Here is a 25,459-nt window from a genome sequence, read left to right as displayed (position 1 = left end):
CCTAGCTTGAGGAACTGGTGTCATGCAACCCAAAATTGTGGCAATGATAGATTTGGTGCTGGTTCAAACTGAAAGTGTATAGCTGCCTTGCAGAAGTGGTGTTGGGGCTTCTCTGAGGAAGGTGCAGCCTCCATCAGGTTTGTGCATTGCCATGTAAGTTCCATGCTCAGTAAATTTGGATACTTATCAATAGTAACTTGGGGGCAAAGTAGCTTAGTTGGGGTTTTGCTTTTTTTTTACAGTGGCGATAGTCTTTAATTTCTGCCATCAGTTACTTGGGTAAATGGCGAATACAATAATTTTTCCTTTTCCTTGCAGTTTGTACGAAACAGAAACTCACAAAGAGGATCACCACCTGGAACCTGTGTACAAGGCAGAGACATTCCTAGATCGAGATTACTGCATGCCCCATGCCACCAATTACAATTACCTGGACCCGAACTATTTCCCAGCAAACAGATGACGTGACCCAGCCACACAGCAGGCTGAGTAATCTTTTGCAGACACCAGGGGGCAGTACAGCGGACCATGCAGTAGTCAGCAGACCTGCGGCTTCCTCCCGAGACTCTGCTCGCAGCATGACACCCACCCGGACAGCTCCACCAGACTCCACTTCCCACCTACAGCAGTCCAACATTCCACAGGCGTTCGGGACAAAACCTCCCTGGGAGCTCGTCCGCTACAGGCCGTCAGTACCGGGACTACTGATCATTTACAGCAACTCACGGCGCACGTTACAGCAACTCCTCATTTTTCCAAAGGCTTCCGACGAAAACAATAATCGGTCAAAAAAAAAAAAATGTGAACTATTTATATTAAAACTGGTTTACTAGCTTGCAGTTTTGTGAAATGTTATTTTTCTCCTTTTTTGCACAGAAACTGATGTTTTCAGAAGGTTTTAACCAATCACAGTGTTTGTTTAAAAGACGCTACTGTTTAAAAAGACAATTTGGGGGGGGGGGGGGGGATACAGAAAAGATGACTTGCCCACCTATGGAGTAACTCTGTTCTCTGATAGACTTTGAGCTGCTTTTAAAGACAAAAACTACAATCATGCACTACAGATTCAGGTGTCTGTGGCGGCTTCTCCAACCAGCTCATGGGGGGGGTGTGAGCGCGTGTGAATGTCGAAATTTTGAGATCTATTTTTTAAATGTAATGTTCTGATGATCATGTGACGTGTACACAAAATGGTGATACAGTGCCACTCGTAGTAATTGTGTCAAGTCTAACACTTCAAACTTTTCTTAGGTCTTTCCTTCAGGCAAAAAAAAAAAAAAGCAAAAGATTTAAAGGGTTAGTCCCGGCAGAACTGGTGTTTAGGTTTTTTGGTTTGAGTCATCTGCTGCCTTGCCTTTAGCTTGCTTCCCTCCCTCTACATTTTGTGTGGCCACGTTGCTATTCAGTACCCGGGAGAATCGGGATTCCTGATGTCTGCCGCTGCTGCTGGTTGGCCGTGCTGGGAACTCAAATAAAAAGATTGTACTATAAGGGTCACCATGCGCAAGCTGATTGGAGAGGCAGTCGGGGTTTTATTTTTCCGCTGATTTTCTACACTGGAAGCTAGCAGGATATTAAGAAATGGAAAAGCCATTACAATGCCTGCATCAGTGTATGGATGTAGCCCCCATGCCAGCCCACCCCATGTAAGATTTGGTCTCCTCTGCCAAATACCCTCATCTGCTGGGTTCACCAACACTGTGGATGGCTATGGTAGTAGATCAGTTAGGAGCCGAGTTACGTGTCATGCCAAATAGAATACATTTGGAATTGGCATCTTCATCCCCCTATATGCCAACCACATGACCTCTGTGAGATCCCACCATCAATGCCTAGGTAGTGTTCACTTGACTGGTAAGAGATGATTGGCTGAACGTTCAAAATTACAAACCAAACCTGCAGCTTTTCTGAACATTTGTAAAAAACCAGGCGAAATATCGCATGTTGAAGCTGACTACACACCTCGTACTACTTTCTTTAATTTTTTGTAATGGTTACCTCTGTGTGTGTTAATGTTTTCATTTATTTACCAAATTGCCAAATAGTCAACTGGAAAAGTTCCCTTTTTATCAATTTGAGGTGAACCTAAAAAGTTCTCATTATTAAATTGAGCGGTAACGGTGTTCTTTTTTTTTTTTTTTTTTTTGCTGCGAGAAGCTGTAGATTGGGTGCTCAAAAAGAGGGCAGAGGAACACATGGCAAATTTAGTGACTCCAGTGCTTGTTGCCATAGGAAGCCCAGATAATATAAAAGTAACACCTAGAACTTTATCAGTTTTCTACCTTCCCCTATATTTTGTTACAACTAACCCCCTTATGTCCCATTTTTTGTCTTTGTATTTTTGTAACCCAGCTTTTTAATATTCACCAAAAACACCCAGGTGATTAATGAAAAGTTCCGGGTGGTGCGCCCAGCTAAAAGGTGCTGGGGAGAATACAGAGTACGTTGTGTATGTTGGATTTCAATTGTCATTTTATGTTTAACCGTATCCTAAACAAGCAAATGATTATGGCAGAACATTCCTGCCTCCGTGTATTGTTGTAGCTCCTGATGAGACCAGTGGATGAATTGTCTCTCCAGCATCTGGTCTAAACCAAAAATATTAGTTTTTGCTGGACTGACCCTTTAATTAAACCGGCCTTCTGCCTCAGCGTTTTGGGAGGGATGATTGATAAAACCCACCTAAAAGACAAAAAAACAAACTGCCTATTGTAAATTCTATGTGTATTGTAATTTCTCTCTTTTTTTGTAGTCGCACAGAAACCATAAAAAATGTATTTTTATTAATATTTAAGCAAGTGGTTACATAGATCTATGCGGTGAGCTAGATATGGTCACGTGATCTTTTGTATATGGCATCCTTCTATAGCTTGACCCTCCGCTAGAGAGAGCCGGGCCGAGGGGGTATGGCTAAACTCTCCGGCAGGGAAAGGATAGACATATTGTATTTTTTTTTCCTCCCCCCTCCCGTTCCCTTCTACATGTAAACAGTATGTTCTTAAATGAATTGTCAGGAGGACTTAAATAAAATGTGTGGGTACTATTTGTTTGTACATTATGTTGTCATTTTTGGCCTCTTGACTTTCCATCCAGGTACAAAAAAAATTCTGCCAGCAGCCGACTGACGTAATAAATACTCAACCAAACAGTTCTTATTATTTTATTGAATGTGTATTGTCAGCAATACCACCATGAAATACATTTCATCCTTTTTTTTTTCTACAACTGTTACAGCAGCCATGAAGAAGACAATCCTCCAAGCAAAGCCTCCATATATATTCATTGTCAGAGCTGCATTAAGCTGTGCCATGTTTGTCTGCAAACCTTTGTAAGAAAATCCCATCTTGCCCTGCACCAATGGCTGACATTTTAGGGCCGGCTGACAGTAGTAGTAGATCTTAAAGTGGCTGGTCAGAGTTCAGGTAGGTGTCAAAGGGTTTGTATTGAGAAAATAAATGGAGATGTGTTTTTTTTAGGGTGAAGCCGCCATATTGTGCTGTAAGCCATTAGGGGAGGACGTTTCTCACTGCAAAAGAAACTAGCTGTGTTAGAAGGGGTTTTGTTTGTTTGATTGGAGTTTACCTGTTGCATAAATTACTGTTACTGGAAGGCTTTCCAGGTCATCAGCTTGTCAACGTTATTCCCCATCTCACCCAGAGTCCCCAAACCAAGCAGGGCGCTGTATTCAAATACCAGGTTTGCTTTACATTGGTGTCCCTGGATTCTTTAATGCAGGCAGCACAATGGGCCTCAATGCTCTCCAAGACTGGGGAAGATAGGCTATCATGGGAGAACCTAATGGTCTATCATGTCCAGTCTTCTATAGCTTTAATAAATCAGGCCCAATATGTAGCTCTGGTGTCTGCCTGGTATTGCAGGATGCAAGGGGAGTGTCTGACCTGGTATGAAATCACTATACATATTTCATTTGCAGTGTTTTCTGCTACCGAATCAGTTTTATGCAGCATATTCCAGCAACGGGTTCCTATTGATGGAAAACAAGGATGAGCAATCTATGGAGGACGCCATTACTGACCTAAAAACCACAGCTATTTGCCTGGCAGTTTCTGACTGATCAAGCATGCAGCAGCTGATTTCAAAGTTGCTTATTCCAGGTTTGTGAGAAGTTCTCCAGCCAAAATCCTGGATCAAACATAGCCATGTAGCTAATCTCTGGATTCTAGCTGTGGCCGCGTTACAAATCCCAGCAGGGAAGATGGGAAGGATTTTGTAGTTCATCTACAGCTGCTAACCCACAACATGTCTTCCGTGTGCTTTGCCATGTCCTGGCATTGTTATCATTTCACTAATAATACCAGCTGAATCCACACGTCATCTCTGGCATGTCTCGGCTCATGCAGATTGTATGCTGTGGTTGTTAGCAAGAGGTTGACAATATTTTACTGTAATACCAATGACCAAGAAAACAGTATAGCAATATACAAATGTTTTATAAAAGTGGATCATTGTAGAATTGTTTGCAATATTTTATGGACATTTCATGGCTATTTGCAGGTTTCTGTCACCTGTGTCTGCTTTATTGGAGCATAGACACAAAAACGGAACGTATATCCCACAAAGTTATTAAGGAGGAACTTTGCTAAGATACCAGCATAACCCAAGTGTAGAGCCAAAAATATATTTGCATGCCTTTTTCATACCATTGTGAATTTAATTGCATATATTTTTTTTATCAGGGGCTTTGTGCTGTCTTTTTTTTTTTTTAATGCATATGAGATTGTGTTTTTAACCTGAAACAAGGGGTCCTTATGGCACACATTTTTACACCTTTACTACAATCTGTTAATTCAATTTTCAGACCAATGTAAGACAGAACACTCATTTTTATCACACAATAGTTATTTGTATCTTTGGGTCTTCATATTTCACAATATATCCAGGACAATATAACAGGTTTTCTTTGCCAGGTATGGAGGAGCTCCATGTGGAAGCCCAGTCACCGACCGACGCAATCCATAGTCTGTGTTATCTATGATTCCAGGGACTTGTAGCTTAAACAGGACTTTCTTTCGACTTGTGGTCACTGAAAAGAGCAGCAGGAGCTTGTAAAAAAAAAGTGATGATTTGCTGGAGCGTTTACCTTAACTCATTGTAGCAAATGTAAATTTTTCTTTCTTATTCTGTGCAAATAACAAAAAATATTTAGTAAAGTAATACAGCCATAAAGCTTTCCTGTCACAAATGTCAATTAAAAAAATGCAACACGGTCTAAGCTGTATAAAACGATAATTGAAAAGAATTGTTCTGCTTCTAATATGATTCAGAAGTGGCCGCCCACCCAATGCACTTTAGCAGCAGAGATTTGTGTCTAATGCAGCAACACCCGGGTAATAAGTGATGGAAAATGTTGTCTCTCTCCGCCAGTTAAGTGGGTATGTGTAAAGGTAATAATGGGGCTCCAGCAGCCTCTGCCAGTCACTGTGTTAAGTGGCACCAGTTTTCTTACACCCACTTCTTTGGCTTCCAGCCTCTGCCTCAACATATTGGAAGGAGGGAACTTTTTAGGCGGTTTGCTGTACAGGCGATGTAATGGTCAAATTACAATTTTTAGCAACTATCTATGTGTCATCTATTGTTAATTGCCATTCTGCTACGGCTGGACTGAATACAGAAACTAGGAACGGGAAAGGTCATGTGATCTCAGATATTACAGATAGAGACTTGGGCTACTTCTGTATTTGTAGTGCACAAGACCCACGTGCAGCTTTTATGGGGGTGATGCCTCAAGAGCCAAAATGTGCTTTCAATAAAGGGTCTGTGCTACTCTACAGTGTTCATTCAAAATGTTAAAACCAGGAGACAAAGTGGTACCTGTTAAGGAGTTGGATATATTAGGTAGCAAGGAGTGGGATATACTAGTGAACAGTTAGCTCTTACAGATTATGTGTTAGAAGCAAGAAGAAAGAGCAAACATGAAGCCTTGAGGTGAGCACAACTGTGATAGATGACTATAGGCCTGGACATCTCCAAAATTATGTCCTGTGGGGTGTTTGAAGTATACAGTGGTTAGTACCTACCGAAAGTATTTCAAGGAAAGACAACTGGAGGACAGACTACAGCAGTTTCCTTACCATGGTTCCTCCAGAGGTTGCTAGGGGTTCCTTGTGAAATGAGCAATTTGGACCTCTCATCAGTTTACCTGACACCAATTACTTTTTTGGCTATCTGTAAGGGTGATATTCTTCCCAATGTTCAGCAATGTAGGAGATGTTCTTCCAAATGACCACCACACTAATTTATTGTGAATTGTGGATATAGTAATTAAAGTTCCCTGAAGACCTGAAAGTTATTTCAAAGGTTCTTTCATAGTGAAAAGGTCAAGAAACATTGGTGGTCATGGGTGCCCAAAGCTCAAGTCAAGGTTACTCCAATTGGTCTGATACCTCATAGGAACTACTGTAGCACCAATTGCTGAAAAATTGATGCTGGCTGCAATCAAGACTAGAGATCACAACTCAAACTGAATCGTGCTCATGCTGACCCTTGTCCACTTCTTAAATCACCTGCAGTGGGGTATATGAGCCTTGGAACTGGAACATGGAACAAAGGAAGTTGGTGGCTTGGTCTGATTAATCACATTTTCTTCAAGACCACATCAGTGCTGGGTGCTTGTGTACCAGAATGCATTGAAAGGAAGGTAGTGTGGCATAGAGGAACTCCTGCCAACATCTGGCAGCCAGATACCACAGGACACCTTAAGTGCTATCTGACAGGTCTGTGGAGTTCATTGCTTGACGAGTCACAGCTGTTTTGGCGACACAAGAAGGAACTACTTGGTAGGAGGTTTTAATGTTTTGCCGGAATAGTGTAAAGTATACAACACACGCTGAAAACTGGTTTTATAAAGCATATTGGCTGGTAACCTACTTGCAGTCCTGGTGGCCCCTGTAGACAGAAATCAGTGTTTTTTTTTAACATAACTAATTACTTAAGGCAGTAGAGAGATTTTTTTTTTATTTTGGCATCAGTACTTTAGAAGAAGCTGTTAGGAGCACAAATGTGGAAGCATTAATTTGTAAAGGTGCTGTAATAGCAGTTTCATGTAATGAGTTCAAGCATGTTTGGTCACATATGGTCTCTGACCATCTCCTGTTGCTTATCTGTGGTCTCTATTTCTTGCAACATGTTCGTAGGTCCTGTTGCATAGCTGCAGTCTATGACCACTTTCTATATCATTATACTCCTCTAATATTATATGCAGCCATTTGGCAAAGTCCAGGGCCTCCATGTAAAGTAAGTTAACCACCACTGCCTTGGAGGTTAAGCAACAGTTGAGAATTATACAGGAGATTGGTCATGATTCCACAGGCCAGAGGATTGAAATATTACTTGGGCAAACAGCATACTACAGAAATGGACAGTATTCACTTTATGCACAGTACCGAAGTGGGGTCCTGAATGCATAATGTTTTAGCTCCCTGTACCCCTGCTATTCTGTCCATTGGGGATCTGGGCCCAGCCCTACCTACAGCATTGGAAAATATCAACATTCTGCCTGGGCAGACTTCCCCCGTAACAAATGAAGCATGGCTATTCGTGGGGATAACATTCATCATCCTTGGCCCATCACTCTATAAAGCAGTAGTATAATTAACAAATGTTATCATTTTAGAGTGGCAAAAACCTGCAAAGTTGTAACTGTGACCTTAGTGTGTGATTTAGCAGCTCAGGCACACAACGAGTCTCCAGTTGTGGAGGAAGAGTCCCAGCATGGCTTGCCAGGCCAGTGTATGCTTGGACTTGTCATTCCTCGGCAGCTGGAGGTCCTCAAGGTGTCTGGTTCTGCTCTGTACTGCAGGGTCACTGCTCTGGTGTTACAGTTCAGACAGCATGCAGTGATGTGACGAGCATGGCGCTGCCTCCTTCATTGGTGCATATAATATACAACATGTACACGTTTCCATCTCTTCAAAGGCACCGCTCAAGGTACTGTCTCAGAAAATAGAGTCAACTGATGAGCAGAGTTGTAGGAAAACTTGTTCTGGAGACCCCTCTGCATTGATCTGAAAATGAATACAAAAAAAGGTATTTAGAACTTACTTTAAATATATACAGTACTTGCAATCAACTTAATGTTGTAAATACCTGCTAATATTTTGCTTCTCCTGCTTCCCATAGAAAGTTTGTTTTCATTATCTACCTTTTGATATCACTGGGTCTCAGTGCTTCTCTACATAGAAGAACATAGTTTGGTGGTAGGGATGGTGCTGTACAAAACCCCCTGAAACCACTGCAAGAATCAGTCTCAGTTCTTTTCTTAAGAACCGTCAGTCATGATGCAAGAAGTGGAGGAGTCATGTAAATATCAAAATGCTTTGATAAGTAGATGTCAGTCTGGGCATTCTTAGGCAGAGTGGACACTGCATCATTACAAACAAGCAAAATAAACAATGTTTTTATGACAGTATTCCAATAGGAAGAAGTTCACAAGTCTATGGAGGCAGTGATATGATCATGGATGTCTGTGTGGGCAGTATGATGATCTGGAATGCCTTATGGGTGCAGTGTTATAATCTGAGTTGCCTGTAGGGGCAGTGTTATGATTTGGAGTACCTTGGGGTGCCTGTGGGGGCAGTGTTATGATCTGGGGTGCCTGTGGGGGCAGTGTTATGATCTGGGGTGATCTGGGGAGCCTGTGGGGGCAGTGTAATGATCTTGGGAGCCTGTGGGGGCAGTGTAATGATCTGGGTTGCCTGTGGGGGCAGGGTTATGATCTGGGGAGCCTGTGGGGGCAGTGTAACGATCTGGGGAGCCAATGGGGGCAGTGTTATGATCTGGGGAGCCTGTGGGGGCAGTGTAATGATCTGGGGAGCCTGTGGGGGCAGTGTTATGAGCTGGGGAGCCTGTGGGGGCAGTGTTATGATCTGGGGAGCCTGTGGGGGCAGTGTTATGATCTGGGGTCTGGTGCCTGTGGGGGCAGTGTTATGATCTCTGGTGCCTGTGGGGGCAGTGTAATGATCTGGGGAGCCTGTGGGGGCAGTGTTATGATCTGGGGTTGCCTCTGTGGTTAGGTTTGGGTTCAGCAATGTTATGTGCCCAAAATTCAGCTAACTCCTGAATATACAGGATGCCCAGGTCTCCATCGATTTTTTTCTTCCCTGATGGCCTGAGCATATTACACGATGAAAACGTCAGGATTCATCTGACTTAAATTGTGAAAAACTTGTTCAGGGAGACATCACTGTCACACATGAGTTGGCTGCCACAGAGTCCAGACCTGAACCCCATTGAGAATCTGTGGGATGTCCTGGAGAAGATTACACACAGCCCCAGCACTCCGATCATCAGTACAAGATCTTGGGGGAAATTGAATGCATGGATGGAAATAAATGTTGTGACTTTGCATAAACATATCAAAATGATTCCATGGTAAATGTGTGCTGTAATCAAAGCTAAAGGCTTTCCAATGAAATATTACAGCGTCTGACTTTTTGTATAATTTCATACAAGGGATTTTTTATTTGCACTGAACAGCTCCAAATACACACTCAAACCCCGGTGAACGGTCAGCACACAAAACTTGCCTGAGGAACAAAACAACATGAAAAACAATGGAAATAAACTGGTCCAAAGCATGATAGCCGTAAGAACCAGATCTCAGCATTTGTCCATTTAGAGCAGCTAAGGCAATAAACGTATTTACTGGCTGACAAGGCTCATCATTCATTTGACATTGATCTTTCTTGCCCCTTTACATCTGGAAAGTGATAAATTGTTCAGATTGTTGTCTGTGCTTTGCAGAATGTTTTTATATGTATAAAAAGTTTTTTTTTTTTTAATTTTCAGACAAAGATGCAGGAATGTGTTTTGTACATAAGGTCACGTAATGTCCCTGGCAGCACAGAATGTTTTTCATCCCCTGTAAGTCGCTGTTGATGTGATTGTTTATGGTACAGCTGTCAGGCTGACAAACCAATCTGGGCAGATCACGTCCGGGTCTTCACTGACCTTTTAATCTATAAAAATAGCGTAAAGGTCAGGAGATTGCTGAATACCCCCCATATGGGTACCACACTCACATATATCTCTTTATTCTGAAACCAAGAGATTAGGACAGACCCATAGTTGTATTTGTAACCACACATAAGGAAAGCATTGTTAGAGGACCATTAATATGAAATATTTTTGTATCTTCATAACTATATCCAAATAATATACGAGGGGGGGGAGTTAAGAAGTCTGGGGACTACATTTTTTACGTGCCATCATATTATGTTTCCGCAATAAAATGAAGATGCAGTAAAATTATCAGTTACGAGGCTCTGTAAAAATTGCTGAGCTCTGCATGTGTAGTTGCTTGGACTAAATGAACTGAATGAACATCATCTCAGCCTAACCAATTAAGGTGGCCAAAGATCAGAATGAGGAAGAAGAAGCTGTACACGCAATGAAACCGGGACAGTTGAGTATAAATAGGTTTCAGTTCCACTATAAATAAAAATGAAAAGCACAGAAAAAAAAATAATCATAAAATCAAATAAAACACCCAATGGGATCCTTAATAATTCTTATTCATTCCCATCTCTTACCCATTACCCACATTGGCTTTGTCTACATTTGTAAATGCATCCTATACATACGACCCCTAAGTGTTGGTCATCTAGATTTTAAAATGCAGAGATGTGATCAGGGATAGATTATATTCTACCTGATGGATTTGGTCATGTTGGAGGGTCTGGAAGAGACGAAGGATCATATCTAGTCTTATTCAGGGCCCCATGATAACTTCTTTCCAGCAGCTGCACCACCTAGGCGCACACTTGACTGACTGGCCAAATTTCCAACAATGGAAACCTACACCTGGCAGATGGACAGGCATGTAGGATGCTGAACACGATTGCCTCTGGCTGCTGTTTATCTTGGAAGCAGATTCACTCCGCTCTCCAGACGGGTTCGCAAATAACAAACGCTAATTAGGTAGTTTGCTATTTTTCCAGTCCATTGTATGGCTCACCTGAGGCCCTCTCCAGAGTATTGACATTGTTGGGACTAATAAAACTCGTACTTCTTGAAAATATGACATTTTTACATTTAAATGAAAAGACTTAACTTGTTGGCCCAAAGATACTCTTGGCTGCTTAATGACTGTAGTTAAAGGTCAGCATCACACATTTATTTCAGCTTGGCGTGGTTGGTGGCAAATTTTTTGTAGATTCCTGTAGCCCTGGGTTCCTAGCTTAAAACTTTATGATGATGTTGTCCACCCCTGATGGGTGCTCCATAATGTTGAGTGATCCTTTACTGGGAGAGCTGGTTGGTAAAAGAGTAACACCTTTTTATGGCCATGTTCAAGGGCACCGACAAACTACTCCAGGGAAACCACATCATTGGAGTCTCCGAAAGATGTAGTATATTTAGGATCCAGTAATAATGGATCCATTATGACAATGAAATATACTGCACTGAAGATGAATATTTTAAAGATTTTTTCACTGCCGGCTAATATCTATCCATATGACCTTCATTATAGCTAAATGCATCCAGGGAGTGAAAGAAAATCTGACCCCTTCCCTTCTCCAAGGTGATGGAGCACAGTGCTTATTGGGCACTTAGGTACAATTTACTAACTCTTAGGTAAACTACTACTTTCTAACCACAGAATGTATATCGGGATCAGTAAAATAAAAACTCCACAGGGGTGGGCAAACTTTTTGGCTCAGGGGCCACAATGTGTTTGAAAATTTGACAGATGGTCCGGGCCAGTATCAGATGGTTGGAGAGTGTTTGTATGAACTGATATCAATTATGTGTAAAAGTGGGCTGGATTAAAAAGCCCAAAGGGCCGTTTGCTCATTCCTGGTCTGATAGCTCCCACTTATCTATTGTACTACCTGCACATGTAGAAAAGTTGCAATTTTCTAACACTTCGGGAATGTGACCTGAAAAAACAAGCGCACCCTGAATTCATAGTCCTTCTACATGAACAACTGCAGAATAGATGGCGTTTACCATTGAAGTACTTGCTCTATGGAGGTCCGTTCTAACACACACTAGTCCTACGCCAGTAAATCACCAAACCTGCTGAACTCCTCCCCTGAGGAAGCATTATCTATGAAACGTGTCAGGTCCTTGTGATTGAAAGTCACGGCATTCAATATTCTATTATTTGAGTATGGACCTATTATGACAAAGGGCTGATGTTATTAGGGTATTTACAACTAGTATATTGTATATGTTCTTATGGTAACTGATTGGAAATAAATTGTTTTCGCTAAAGCAAATGCAACTTGAAGCCCCTTTTTATTTCTTTACTCCTCCACTGCTATTGTACTTGGAATCCAACAGGTCCAATTATAATGCTGATCAAGTGAATTGCGAGTGGCGAGAGTGTCTGGCACTTACAAATCAGATACCAATTTCTCTATCTTCACTGATTCACACAAACAGGACAAAACCCAGAAGAAAAATGCATGCAATAATCCACAACTAATGAAAATTCACCTTCCAGCTTGTTAGATTTGACTAAACAAAGCTCTTTTCTAATTGTTTACTTTGGGTTACAGCATACATGGGAACACAGAAAGTGGTCTTTACATTACCTTACATAGAAGAGACTTTGATTCATAGTAGGCCAAAATGGGCTCTGCCACCTGGTAGAACATCCGAAGCCTCCTTTGGATAGTTTCTGTGCTGATGTCGCTCCGATGGGCGACCTTACTCCTGTCAGCAAGTCGCGTCGTCATAGTATCAGCAGAACAGTCCAAGTATAGCACAGCGTCAGGTTTTCTAAGCTGTCAATAAAAGAGACCATTATATTATTGGTCATTCTTTTTACACAGTATTACCTCCTGTATTATGCATTAGATTTTCCAAAATCTTCATAGGAAGACAAGGGAATTGGGACAATTCTAAGCATGCATTTACATGCGGCTTGGTTAAGGTAGATTGAGATTCAGTTCCTGCAAAGCAAAAAGTAGCTTCTGGCCCCATTGTTGTTTTGCTTTTTTTAGAGGAAAAACTCAACCTCAACCACATTTAACCATATGACAAAGCGGTTGGCATCCTCTGTAGATGACAGCATAGTAGTAGAGGGATGGCTGGTAGTGGTTGACAGCTGCGATTTGCAATCACCATTATGAAAAAGGCCTTACATGCAAATATTCCCAGGAGATGCCAAGATGTATCTGGGGTATAACAACTGCTCGTTTCATGAAGACCTGAGTTCCTAGCTGGAGGGAACTGGATGCAAGAGGAGTATCTTATGAATATCAAGTGAGTAAACCAAAAGCCTGCTCTGATCATTTTGATTTTGCACCTAGCCTAAAGACTTGTAAGGATGAAATGGACTTACAATGCATAACAATGAAGTGCAGAACTTTTTTGCCCTGCCCATGGACCCTTTGGTGTCTAGTTCCCCAGGCATCTGCCCATTCTGCTCTTATTATAATATAGTAAGAGCAACAGAAGTATCTTTCAAAAAGTGAAAAAGTCCAAACCAACTTGAAAGGTGACATCCTTTGGTGAAGCTCCACCCCTATGTCATGTGATTGTTTTAGTAATACTGGATGCTAGAATGCCATATTAGAAGCACCATCTGGTAGACTGTATTTACCAGCCAACTTTTCAGAAGTAACAGAACATTATTGAAAATCTTCCAGGTGGCCATAAATCCTTGACAAAGGTTCTAATCATTCCTCCCTTTTTTTCAAAATGAAATACACAAAAATTTGGCTGCAGCTGAATTCTGCAGGTTTTCTAGATAAAGAACAAATGACGGCTGGTTCCATCAGAGTGGAGCAGCTCAGAGGATCTCAACAGGATTTCAGCTAATCCGTCCAAGATATTGGAGCTTTCTGAGGCTCCTGGTGTGTGATAAGCACATCTCTGAGTCCTTGGCGATCACCATGCGCCATCAACTGCAGGTGGAACAAAACCTGTCTATTCCTCTGTGAAAGATATTTCTCATTTCATTTGGCTGGCAAGCTAACTGGAACAGGAACTTATGCTGCCTGTCTACAAGTCGTGACCACCATGGCCTGTTGGAACAAAGCAAGTCAAGAGAGAGACAACAGAAGAAAAATAGAGTTTGATTAAAGGTCACCGAAGATTCATCACCCATCAGTGGTGCCATCTGCTCTGTTTAATCTTGTACGGCCTCTGCGGATTACATCCGTGCATGGAAAAAGTCAAACTTCTTCAAAATTTGGATTTTAAAGGGAACTGCACACCAGGGAGCAAAGCTGCTTCCAAGGGAAAGTAGTTGACCTTTTTATGTCCAATAAATAAATAATTTTAATGTGTGTCGATGTAACCCATGCTAACTAAATATTAATGAAAGCAAGAAACTAGAGCAGGCTGTCCATACCTTCAGACATCGACCAGAGTGTCCTGGAAACTACAAAACTCAGGGCTAGGGAATGGTGGGGGGGTTACAGTCCGCTGGGAAAAATGACCCCAACAATAAGGCCTATTTTCACCATTTTTACCAAATTTTACTCAGCAAGTTCACAAGTTAATCATAAAGCAACAAAATTGCTAATACGCTGTGGGAACATATCCCAAGTTAAATAATGTTAAAAAGCATATTCTTTCTCAAATTCAAAACTGAGAATATACTTTTTAAAGCCAACCTTTCAAGGTAAGTTAGCTCAGCGAGTCCTGCGTTGTGTTCTCTTCTCACTTCCGTTCGGGATTTTTCATAAAATCACCCAAACTAGCACTACAAGAAATTGGCTGACATGTCTTCCTTCAAATGTAAAAAAACCGATTCGATCTGACTGTGCATGCGTGAGATCGAGGACATTAGAGGAAAGCCCCTTGATGATGCATGCTCAGATGAAGCAGCCCACAGCCCCTCTGGGATATGTGAGCCAAGTGTCCCTGGAGTTTCCCCTTCAGTCCTTACCACGGCAGTAGGGGAGGTCACGTACCCTACAAAAAAAAAATTATGCATTCCTCTGGGTAAAAGTTGAGCATCCAGTGGGTTTGTTTTAATGGCCCTGGCCATTTGTGCTGGGATCATCACTTTGGAAAGGTGGTGCCATGCAAGCTTATCCCCACTCATCATCACTTTAAAAAGGGCGACTGACTAGAAAATGTAGGGATAGGTAAGTAAAGTAAATGGAGCTTTGGATCTTCAAGGTAAACACAGAACTGCAATCAATCACTGATTGCCACTATACACAAAAAAGATTCCTTTTTTTTATTATAAATATTGTTGGCATAAAAAAAAGAAAAAGACAAGCAAAAATGAGTAACATGCTATCCGATTACCACTCAAACCATCCCCAGCCAGCGTGCATACTCCATGTATTTTGTGGGTGTTGTAGACATAAGGTGCCCTACCAATTCCTCCACCTGGCTGGTGATTAGATTTCCCTATAAACAAAGCAGAAAAGCTCACCTTGCATTCAAACTCTTCAGCTTGCCTGATTTCACAGGGGAAGCTATCCAAAAGAAATCCTTTGCTGGTCCCAAGTGATGAGTTGATAGCGTCCTTCACAAGGTCCAGGATGATGTCCTGTATTAGAGCACATATATATATATATTTATGTTATAATTACAAATACAGTTAAATAACTACATACAGTATGTCATGGGAAGCAAATAGGCCTACAGACAGGTAGCAGCCAAGGGCCTAGTGGATATTTGGGGGGCCCATTGGGGCCCAATATAAAGTGCTTTGCAAGGGAAGAAGATGAATACTCAACCTATCAGTAAATGTGGGGTTTAAATTCTGCTTTGAGCTTCAATCTACTATCAGGTTAATAGGTTGTTCTAGGGAATAGATAGGGAAGAACTATAGTTGTTAGGGCAGGGGAGCTTTTGCCATTATTGCATAGCTACTAACCGATTACGGCACACTTTTTTCTTGCGTCCTGCAACAATGGCAGATCTAGGATTCTGTCCTTGATGCACCTTCTGAAGTTGCCATCTTTGCCATTTCCATTTCCACCATGATTCTCTTTGGCCACTGATGTTATAACTTCTGCACGTGCACAGGAGTTACTCGGCATATAGGTCTATTCTTGGCTGGGAAAGCAGCGGAGCTTCGCACAGAATGATGCATGCGTCATTCAGTAGCGAGAAAACAAAAAGCCAACTGCAGCAAGGAAATTTTTATTTGGCAAAATAATCTTGGCATGTCTATTCTGCCCAAAAAAACTCTACCACTGGGTGACTTTGGTAAGTCATCTAATATGTGCAATAACAACTAAAAAATCTGAGGTGTAAGAAATACTTGGTACCTTGGGGTATGGGGAAGAATATGAGCCATGTGCAGCATTTGGCACTGTCACACGGGAGTCCATAGCTCTATATGACTCTCCAACATCTTATAGCTTGCTATGGCTCTCAATGGCTGGATTGCAGCAATGACAGTGAAATGTAAATAAATGTGTCAATAGCAGTGCATTAAAGTCATCCATCTGCTTTACCCTGACCAATTTCCTTTAATGCCTGCAGAACATTTGTCATTACAAAGGTGCTTTAAGAAATCTTTCATTTGCATGTGATAATGTCTTTTGTTGGTTGACAAGGACATGTAGAGGCCTAAGTGTAATTTCACCAGCTGGATCTACAAAGCAGGAATTTATAAAAAGCGCTGACTCTTATCCGCCAGGAAACATTTGTGGTGGGAGCGATGTTTTATCTGCATAACCCTCCATTACAAAGTCATCTTATTAATGTATTTTATGTCTCCCACAGCCCAGACATTAAAGCCAAGAATGGATAATCATCTTTTCTTTTTTTATTCGTTCCCCAGAAGAGCGTTCCTTGTGTCATAATCATTTTATTAGCAGATTCCTCTCCTGTTAGAAGGGTTTATCTACAAGGTGTCACCGGCCTTTTTTACACATGGCTACATCTCTCGTCCTAAATGTTTTCAATGCAGGAAAACTGACAGATGGAGCTGCTGATAAACATGGAGTACAGGGATGAAATTAAAAGGAATCTGTGAAAAAAAAAGAAAAATATGCTGCCAACTCTTGCTTAACAACTTGATTTTGATTTTGTAAACTACGAAGCTGTCAGATGTAAGTGGTTCCTCAGCCACATGTTAGATCAGTGTTTCTCATCCAGGGTTCCTCCAGAGGTTGCTGGGGGTTCCTTGAGCAGTTTGAGCCTCTCAGGTCAGTTTAAGTGACACCAATGATCTTTTTGGCTATCTGTAAAGGTGATATTCTTCCCAATGGCCAGCAATGTAAGAGGCATTCTTCCCACTGATCGCCACATTACTGTGAGCTGCGGAAATAGTAATCATAGAAGGGGTTCCCCAAAGACCAGAAAGTTAATTTAAGGGTTACCCATATTAAAAAAAGGGTCAATAAGCACTGTATTAGATCCAAATTGCTTTGACATTTTGAATGTGAGAGACAATGCAAATAAGTGCATTCCCAATGACCAGGTGAGGAGTGGGGTGAACACTGCCAGAGATCACATAGAACCCAAATTGTTAAAACTTGAGTGTACTCTGCTGATTTTCCTGCATGGCTGTATTGTTTGCTGGACAGCTTTAGCAGATTAGTTTATTATGTTGCATGGGATTGTTTTTTTTTCTTTTTGAAGAATACCTGTTATTAAAGCTGAACTCCAGACAGATAGAAAAGTCACAAAATAATACAATTTGTTATGATAACACATCATTCATTATATATTTTTATAGGCAAGCAGAACTAGACTCTCATTGGTATGAGTGGGCTTTTCCAAAACCGGCAAGTATGTCTAGCATGCTTGGAAGCACGGTGGCTCAGTGGTTAGTTGCTCTGGCTTTTGCAGCGCTGGGTCCCAGGTTCGAATCTCGGCCAGGACACTATCTGCATGGTGTTTGCAGATTCTCCCCGTGTCTGCATGGGTTTCCCCCGGGTACTCCAATTTTCTCCCACATTCCAAAAACATGCACGTGTTAATGACATATGACTATGGTAGGGACGTTAGATTGTGAGCCCTATTGAGGGACAGTTAGTGATTTGACTATGAACTTTGTACAGCGCTGCGTAAAATGTTGGCGCAATATAAATACTGTATATTAATGCTTTCCAATTATAGTGCACACTTACATTTATCTAAAGCACGCTACAGCAATGAGAGGTCCACTAACCTGCCACTGCTGAATCCCCTAAAGCTCCTTGCTTTTTGCCAACTTTTTTGGGTTCACTGTGAACCTTTTTTGTCATTGGGTGCCCACTGATTATGTAACTCCTGTATGTGTGTAGAAGTTACATTGTCCCTGGCATCTAGGTCTATACTTTGCAGTGCCAGCAACAGAGCCATGTCAGTGCATAGTGAATAATGTCACTGATACTTTGCATGTATCTTGTCTCAAAAATTCTAACCTCATGGTAACTTTTTATATATTCTGAGTTTAGTTCCAGAAGTAGCAGTTGCTATCAGCAGATTGCAATCTCTGTATAGCCGAGCTCAGGATGGCAAAAGAAAAAGCAGCACAAGGGGCTAATCATTTTTTGAAGCAGTGCATGGGATATGCTGATGGAGTAGGAAAGAGCAGAGTGACACTTTGCTATTCAGGCATAGGGAGGGACCTGTAAGTGTTGTTGCAGCAGAGAAAACTTCATGTCTCCTCCCCTGCTGGACAGGGCTGTGTTGTGTGGCAGAGCTGTATAAATTTCAGGAAGTGGTGGGCACACACACATGAAACAGATGACAGCACACTAAGCAATACACACGAAGATACAAGCTGCTGTATTAGGCTTGGGATAAGTTTGCTGAATGTATTTTAATGCAGGGAGATTTATTAGGCTGTCGAGGGAGCAATTCTCTAAATCACACTCACCATTGGCATTGGATCCCCATGTTCCATGAGATCCTTTATGAGTTTACTTCTCTCTGATGGTGTAGCCAGGTCACTCTGCAGAAGATCGCCTACAGACAAGTAGGTGAAGCCATATTTCTGTGTTAATTTTTCACACTGAATCCCTTTACCGGATCCTGGGCCACCTGTCATACAAAAGATTACAAAGCATTACATATACACGCCTCAGATCACTATTTAGCTATTATTCAATTATAGAACACACTATGGTCATTACAGCACCTACATAAAATTCATAGCAATAGCATTACACTGAGCCCCCCCTGACCTCTTCAGCTGCATGTACTGTGGAGTAATTCACACTCAGAAATCACAATGGACACTTTAAAGTACATTCCGGGTGGTTCATAACAGTTTGAGGCACCTGCTATTTGTTTACATTAGATTGATGGCAATTCACCAGAGACAATAAAAGGGAGGGGAGAGGTTGTGATTGCAATGTCTCCCTTTCTTGATTTTGAAGATCAATTTCATCATAGTGCATGAGAATGTCACAGTGTCCACCAAGCAATTTTAGTGCAGAAGAAAAATCTGTACAGCAGTGTAAAAGAGAAGGAAAGGCTGGAGTTGAGCGTTAAAGCAAAAATAAACCATCACTTTATCAAATTGTGATCAGACAGGGGCTTTATTGCAAAAGGAATATTTTTTCTTCTCCTGTCCCAGGTTCCGATCTTGATTGGCCGAGGTGATGTAACTCACCTGTCTCTTCTGTAATATTAAACCTGCCTGATTGCATATAAGTATAGTTATGCTTTGAAGGCTTTTGGGCACAGTGAGATAGAAATGTGTTTTGTAACTGCATAAAGAATAAAAGTATAGCATATTTTTAATGTATGAATAAATTATTATCACATGGACTTACACATTATCAAACAATTGCTCTTGCACATTTTTTTTTTATTAAACAGAGATTTGTAAAGTTCCCACTAGATGGCGCTCTGCAACTCCATGAATCCTCAATCAGCCTCTGCCTAGCACTAAATGTTCACTTTGCATTTCCTCTCAATGTTACTTTTAATTGATATTTCGATTATGATTAAAATTATTCTTTGCGATCGACTACATGTATGCAATACACAATCCACTTGTTTGGTATTTTGATTGTATTCATTATTTCTCTGTACCATTCCATTTGTAGTATGCGTGCTGCCAGACACTTCACCACTAAACTGAAAAATGGTCAAAACAAAAAAAAAAAAATTCCCACAGCGCAGTCGATCGGTCCGGAGGTGTCTTCCATCGGGTCCCGCGTTGTCCTGGCATCCGTCTCCAAGCCGGTGCACTGGGCGCCACCATCTTTATCTCTTCTTTAGCGCTCTACCTACTATGGCGCCCGACTTAGGTGTGAGATCGGGTGACGTAGGTTGAAAAAAATTTGTTTCCCTTTTTTAAAAAAAGGCTCCTTCTGCGCATGCCCGAGATGCACCCAAGAGCCTAAGATGCGTAACGTAGGTATCCTGGGAGGCTTTGCGCTCCCATTCATTCTCAACCACCTAGGCAGTTGAGAATTAGGGGTTTTGCATTTAAAAAAAAACAAACAGAATTTTTACTTAACATAAAAGGGTTGTTTCCCCCTTTATGTAAAGCGAACTGTCTGAGTTTAGGCGCGCTTTAAATACGAACTAACACTGGGGGATCTATTTATAAAGCAGTGAATCTTAAATTCACCATTCTGTGATGGAGAATCCTCCAAGTCCATGTGTTTCATTTCAGTGAATGTCAGATTCATTGCTTTATAATTACACCCTTAAAAGAGCCTGGTCAGTTTTCGATCAAGATTCTGCTCCGATAACAGTCGTAAATACAAATAAAAATAAAATCTTTTTGATAAACATTTTTGTCTAATTGTTTGAAAATATTGCGGAGGTGAGTGTAATGTAATAACGTCAACTAATCTTAATGGAAACAATGGGGTTGCCATTGCTGACCTCTTTCTAAAACAATTCATTGCAGGAACCAGTTATACTTCAATGTACAGTAGCTGAAAGTGTTGTGGTTGTAAATGTTAATGTTCTGTAAAGTAGAATGACTTTGTAAAGAATTAACTAAAAATGATGGGAGGTGCCCAATAAAAGGTTATTATTAAAATGAGTGTAGTATTATTATTAAGTTAGTATTAATGATAGCATATCAGAAGTGGGAAGTCAGACTTCTAATTCTTTTACCCACATGGAGCCCTTGAATAATTTCAGGTCTTGGGAAACCCTACTAAAATCAATGGGGGTTTGTGGGAATAATATTTTGTAAGAACATCCAAACTTACAAACAGCTAAAAAGATCATTGGTGTCATGCAGCCAAGTGGTATTGGCCCCCTTGGGGTTTGATGAATGCCTGGTTGACAATGGCTGCTCCAGATTGTCTATGCACATATACAGCAATGTGTCTTCTCAATGGATACCAAACAACTCAGAACAATATAAGGTATACATGGAGCAGGATCAACCAGGGGGGCGTTAGGCTAGGACCGACTACTGGCTGGCCTGTATCTGGCCTAAAGGCTGGAGTTGGCTGACCTCTGATCTAGAAGGTTAGCTTTAGTGTACAAGAGACTTGAAATGACTGGTTTAGACTACATGAGATTTTGCTGACCAGGTCTACTTTAAGAGATGGAAAATACAACATGTTCATTTATTCACCTTGTATCATTTAGTGTACATATCAGTCTGCTGATATGAGCTGTACACTTCCATTGTCAGCACTGATGACTGCACAGTCGCAGCTCTCTTGCAGCACATTCCAGAAGCAACTCTAATAATAAATTCTTCCCCCAGGCTGGTTAATCTGATAGTTGCACTTTGCTTAACAACATCTCTGTTCAAGTGTTGGTGTGTTCATGAAAATTTCATGGTAAGCTACAATTAGGAACATCAGCAGCAGATAACTATTTTACAGAAAGACCAAATGATGAATGTGATAAATGAACGCTGGCAAGTACATGGAGGAGAGACAATTTAAATCTTTGGAAAGGCAGCTTTGAGATGGGGTATATTAAGGGGGAATAAAAAAATCCTTCTACAAGCCATCGAGAAGTACAGAAGAACCCTTTTAAAGCTTAGCTCAGGTAGATAGAAAAGATGCACATCCATGCAGCTCTATAATCATATTGTAATATAGTGATTTTATTTGAATTTGGCTTAGTTCCCTGCAATCAGAGCCCATATGAAGCCATTTGCTCAAACCAGTGCTCATGTGCTAACAAGGAAAATGCGAATAGGGAGAGGGTATAGTCAGAATGGAATCAAGTATAAAGATCATATTGGTTTGCTGCTACTCATTTTACTGTCCAGTTACAGTCTGGAGGAGGAACAAGACCTGTAAGTATTCCAATAAAGCTGAATGCTAGGGAAAGAAAACATTGAGTTCTTCATTGTTCTGCAAGGGTTAGACCTAGGGGATGCCAGATATAAATATGATTACATTATCCTTCTCCAGAGTTCCACGTGCAGATTTATGTGAAAATACAAAATGTTCATAAGCAAATTTTTGAATTTACAAAGCTAAAAAAATAAGATATTTGAAAGATATATATGTTTAGTTCATAGTAAATATTGAAGCTATATCCAGAACATGATGCAGCCCCATTGATTTAGGTTCCCATTGATTGGCCATTGGAATTAACTGTCAGTGCCATTTTGTTCCTCTCGCTTATGGCAATTAGATTTTCCCTTTCATCGTGCCAGAGGCTCCAAAAGGAAATTGCTTCTTCACATTTCATTATTATGGTGCACAGATAGCAGGTAACATATATACATTCATGCCAACACCGCTGTCATTAAGCTCATATGATTCCTTTTACATTTCGGCTGCATTCATCACTCAGTTCTGCGGCTCATAATTATCAATGATGCAAACAGACATGACAAGACTCCCTGTTACTGTAGCTTTCAGATTATAATACTATTCTGTACACCTGTAGTTAGGTTGTCAAAACTAAACATAACATTCAAATAACGGGGTCATCCGTGTTGTGTTCTGTGTACAGGAGTATAATTATTGAGTTGGCAGAAAATCACAGGAAAAAAAAAATGCTATTGTTTTGTACGCAGTGTTTAATCGCCGTCTCCACCTCACACTATCTCTGGAATTATGTGACTCATTTAGCATGGCACAGGAGTGTAATTATAGTTTCAAGAGAACCGTCTACCCCAGTCATTGTACCCATAACTTTTATCTCCAATAATCCGGGATTTCACTGGGATATTTGTATGGAGAACATGTATGAATAGTTAGGTTTAAAGCGGAAGTAAACACAAATCCAACCCAAAACAATAAAATCACTTACCTTCAATCCACAGACCAGTCTGTTACTTCCATTTGGTCCCGCGTCATTCTGGAATCCGTCTTTGGCCTGGCACAGAGGGAACGCCAGGCGCCACCATCTTCTCCACTCTTCTTCCTGTTTCTTCTTCCTACGTCACCCAATCTCACACTGTGCAGGCTCAAGATCGGGTGACGTAGATTGGGAAAAAACTTGCCAATCTCAATGCGCATCGACCCTATCGATGAAAGGGTCTGTTCTGCGCTTGCCCGAGATGCTCGTGCATGCGCAGAAGGAGCAGCTAGGAGCTTCCCAGGATGCGTGAGGTAGGTATCCTGAGAGGCTCTGCACGCCTATTCATTTTTAATCGCCTTTTTTGAAAAAAAAACAAATAAGGGTGTTGCACTTAAAATAAATTTACTAACAAACAAAATTTTTACTTTAAATAAAAGGGTTGTCTACCCTTTTATGTAAAGTGAATATTCTGAGGTTAGGTATGCTTTAGATGTTGTGTGCTCTATGTGGTATTTATTAGCTTGGTAGGGGTATAATATTGTGATCTCTGGGTGTATCTACAAATTCTGGAGGCCATTGAGGGACACAGGTAGTCCTTTGCCTTACGGATGCCTACAGGAGCAATGGACAAACAAAAAATGTAGGCCAGCCTCTCCTACTATTGGCGGCTCTCAGTTTTGCAGCACAGCATTACTGAAAGCATGATATTAATGCAGAGGGATGAGGCCCCCTTTCTTGTCTATTTAGGGATACAAGAGGTCTTTAAAGTAAAACTGTACACGTTGGTAAGTTTCTGCCATAACCTGCAAGTATTACCTGTATGCAGCCACCCTACAGCCTTGGACTTGTCATCACGTCAGAGGAAGCAGCCATTTTCTCCATAGTGGACTTTCAAATGCATGGTGATCCTCTCTGGGTATTGGATGGCCACCGACTATGTAACTTCTGTGTATACGCAGGACTTACGTTGTCTCTGGTGGCTGGTTCCGTATGTTGCTCAACTTGACGCGGAGCCTAGCCCTAAACTACACAGCGCATGTGCCATACAATGTGGAGCTCAAACAAAAAGCCACCACAATGCATATCTCTTTTCTCAGCACTACCACCTGGTTACTTTTGGTTTTTAAGTTTAGGTCCAATTAGAAGGGTGGGAAACACACCAAACAATGGCAAATAGAAAAAAAAATTAGGAACTGCCTGTGTCTTAATGAGCTCCCTGAAGGACCTTACACCTGAAGAGGCATCACCAGAGGCTGTAGCATCAACCTGGTAGAATTTACGAATGAGAGACCAGGTGGAAGCCTTACTTGATATTTGTGCGTGATATCAGAAAGCCCTTAAAGCTCTCATGGTAGGATGTGTTTTGGGGGAGTGGAGCTCGATCCTTGAGATGTTGGTCTGTGTGATCCATTTATACATAGTGGAACAAGAAGCTAGAGTGGTCTTACAAGGTCCAATCTTCCGGCTACCTTTGGACATGTGCAGTTATGTTCAATAATAGAACGATAAGGGCTGAAGAGAGTTTTTTTATCCATTGATGGATAGGGGAGGTCCCTAATATTTGGGTCATACTGCTGCCTACCGCAACATGCCTCAGTATTTTGCTAGTGTCCATGTAGGATATAAGTCTTTTTGTCATCACTGCTCTCTAAAAAATTAGCCTATTATATTCCCTCATTGATGTTCTGCATTAATGTGAGAGCAACTATCTGGATGGCCATCATCCAACTGACCTAAAAGCCAACCCCAACCAGAGCCATGGAGTGCTTTCCAGGTCCGGAGCTGCTGCCATTTTCTTTACTGCTTTCCCTGTATTTGAAGATTTGTTGACTAGGGTGGTCAGGCTGAGCTTTGGGACTTACCCCATCTACATGAGCTGGTATAATTATGGCAGATGCAGCTATGGTGCCATATCGGCAGCAACGAACTACAGCATTAAAGAAATATAAACACTACCACAAAGGAAAATATAAATTTTGAAAAAGATTAGGTGATTAGTAAATCCCACATATAGAAACCTCCAGTCAGCCAATCATTGTTCCTAGTCTGGTTGAGAGTTTGAAGCATACAGTACGGCAGACATAAAGCAAAGTACAACGTGTCATGTGACAAACGACTTCCAAAAAAGTAAGTATAAAAAAAATACATGAAATACACACAGGGGATCTTCAGAAGGAATGGGGTGCAACTTAACAGCTGGATGGTGGAGCCCAGTTACCATTCAAATATATTAATCTTACCAGTATGATTTATCATAAAAATCACCACTTTCCTCCATAAATTCATAAAAAAAAGTTTGACAACCAAAAAGAAATGTAATTGCATATATTGATGTTTTCATAAAAAATCTAATTATCAGATGCAGTCACTGGAAAATACTTTCAATGATTAA

The 25,459-nt window shown here is 41.1% G+C and overlaps 2 protein-coding genes across 3 annotated transcripts in view; one reads left to right on the top strand and one right to left on the bottom strand.

The window, feature by feature from the left end:
- Positions 1 to 3,043, top strand: part of ZZZ3 (zinc finger ZZ-type containing 3) — a 31,827-nt gene extending 28,784 nt beyond the window's left edge. For both annotated transcript variants that reach the window (XM_072419501.1, XM_072419502.1), the window contains exon 12: positions 319 to 3,043. In XM_072419501.1, the coding sequence (XP_072275602.1) occupies positions 319 to 463 (145 nt within the window). In that variant the 3' untranslated portion in view covers positions 464 to 3,043. The remainder of the gene's footprint in view (positions 1 to 318) is intronic.
- Positions 3,044 to 3,146: 103 nt separating this feature from the next.
- The window catches only part of AK5 (adenylate kinase 5), a 137,519-nt gene continuing 115,206 nt past the window's right edge, over positions 3,147 to 25,459 (bottom strand). The window contains exons 11-14 of the mRNA XM_072419503.1: positions 18,755 to 18,918; positions 15,365 to 15,481; positions 12,561 to 12,752; positions 3,147 to 8,024 (exon numbers count right to left, since the gene is read on the bottom strand). Of these exons, the coding sequence (XP_072275604.1) occupies positions 7,956 to 8,024; positions 12,561 to 12,752; positions 15,365 to 15,481; positions 18,755 to 18,918 (542 nt within the window). The 3' untranslated portion in view covers positions 3,147 to 7,955. The remainder of the gene's footprint in view (positions 8,025 to 12,560; positions 12,753 to 15,364; positions 15,482 to 18,754; positions 18,919 to 25,459) is intronic.

Source organism: Pyxicephalus adspersus, chromosome 8 (genome assembly GCF_032062135.1).
Source record: "Pyxicephalus adspersus chromosome 8, UCB_Pads_2.0, whole genome shotgun sequence".
Lineage (NCBI taxonomy): Eukaryota > Metazoa > Chordata > Amphibia > Anura > Pyxicephalidae > Pyxicephalus > Pyxicephalus adspersus.
Note: the sequence above shows the minus strand (reverse complement) of the source record. Positions and strands in the feature narration are given on the sequence as shown.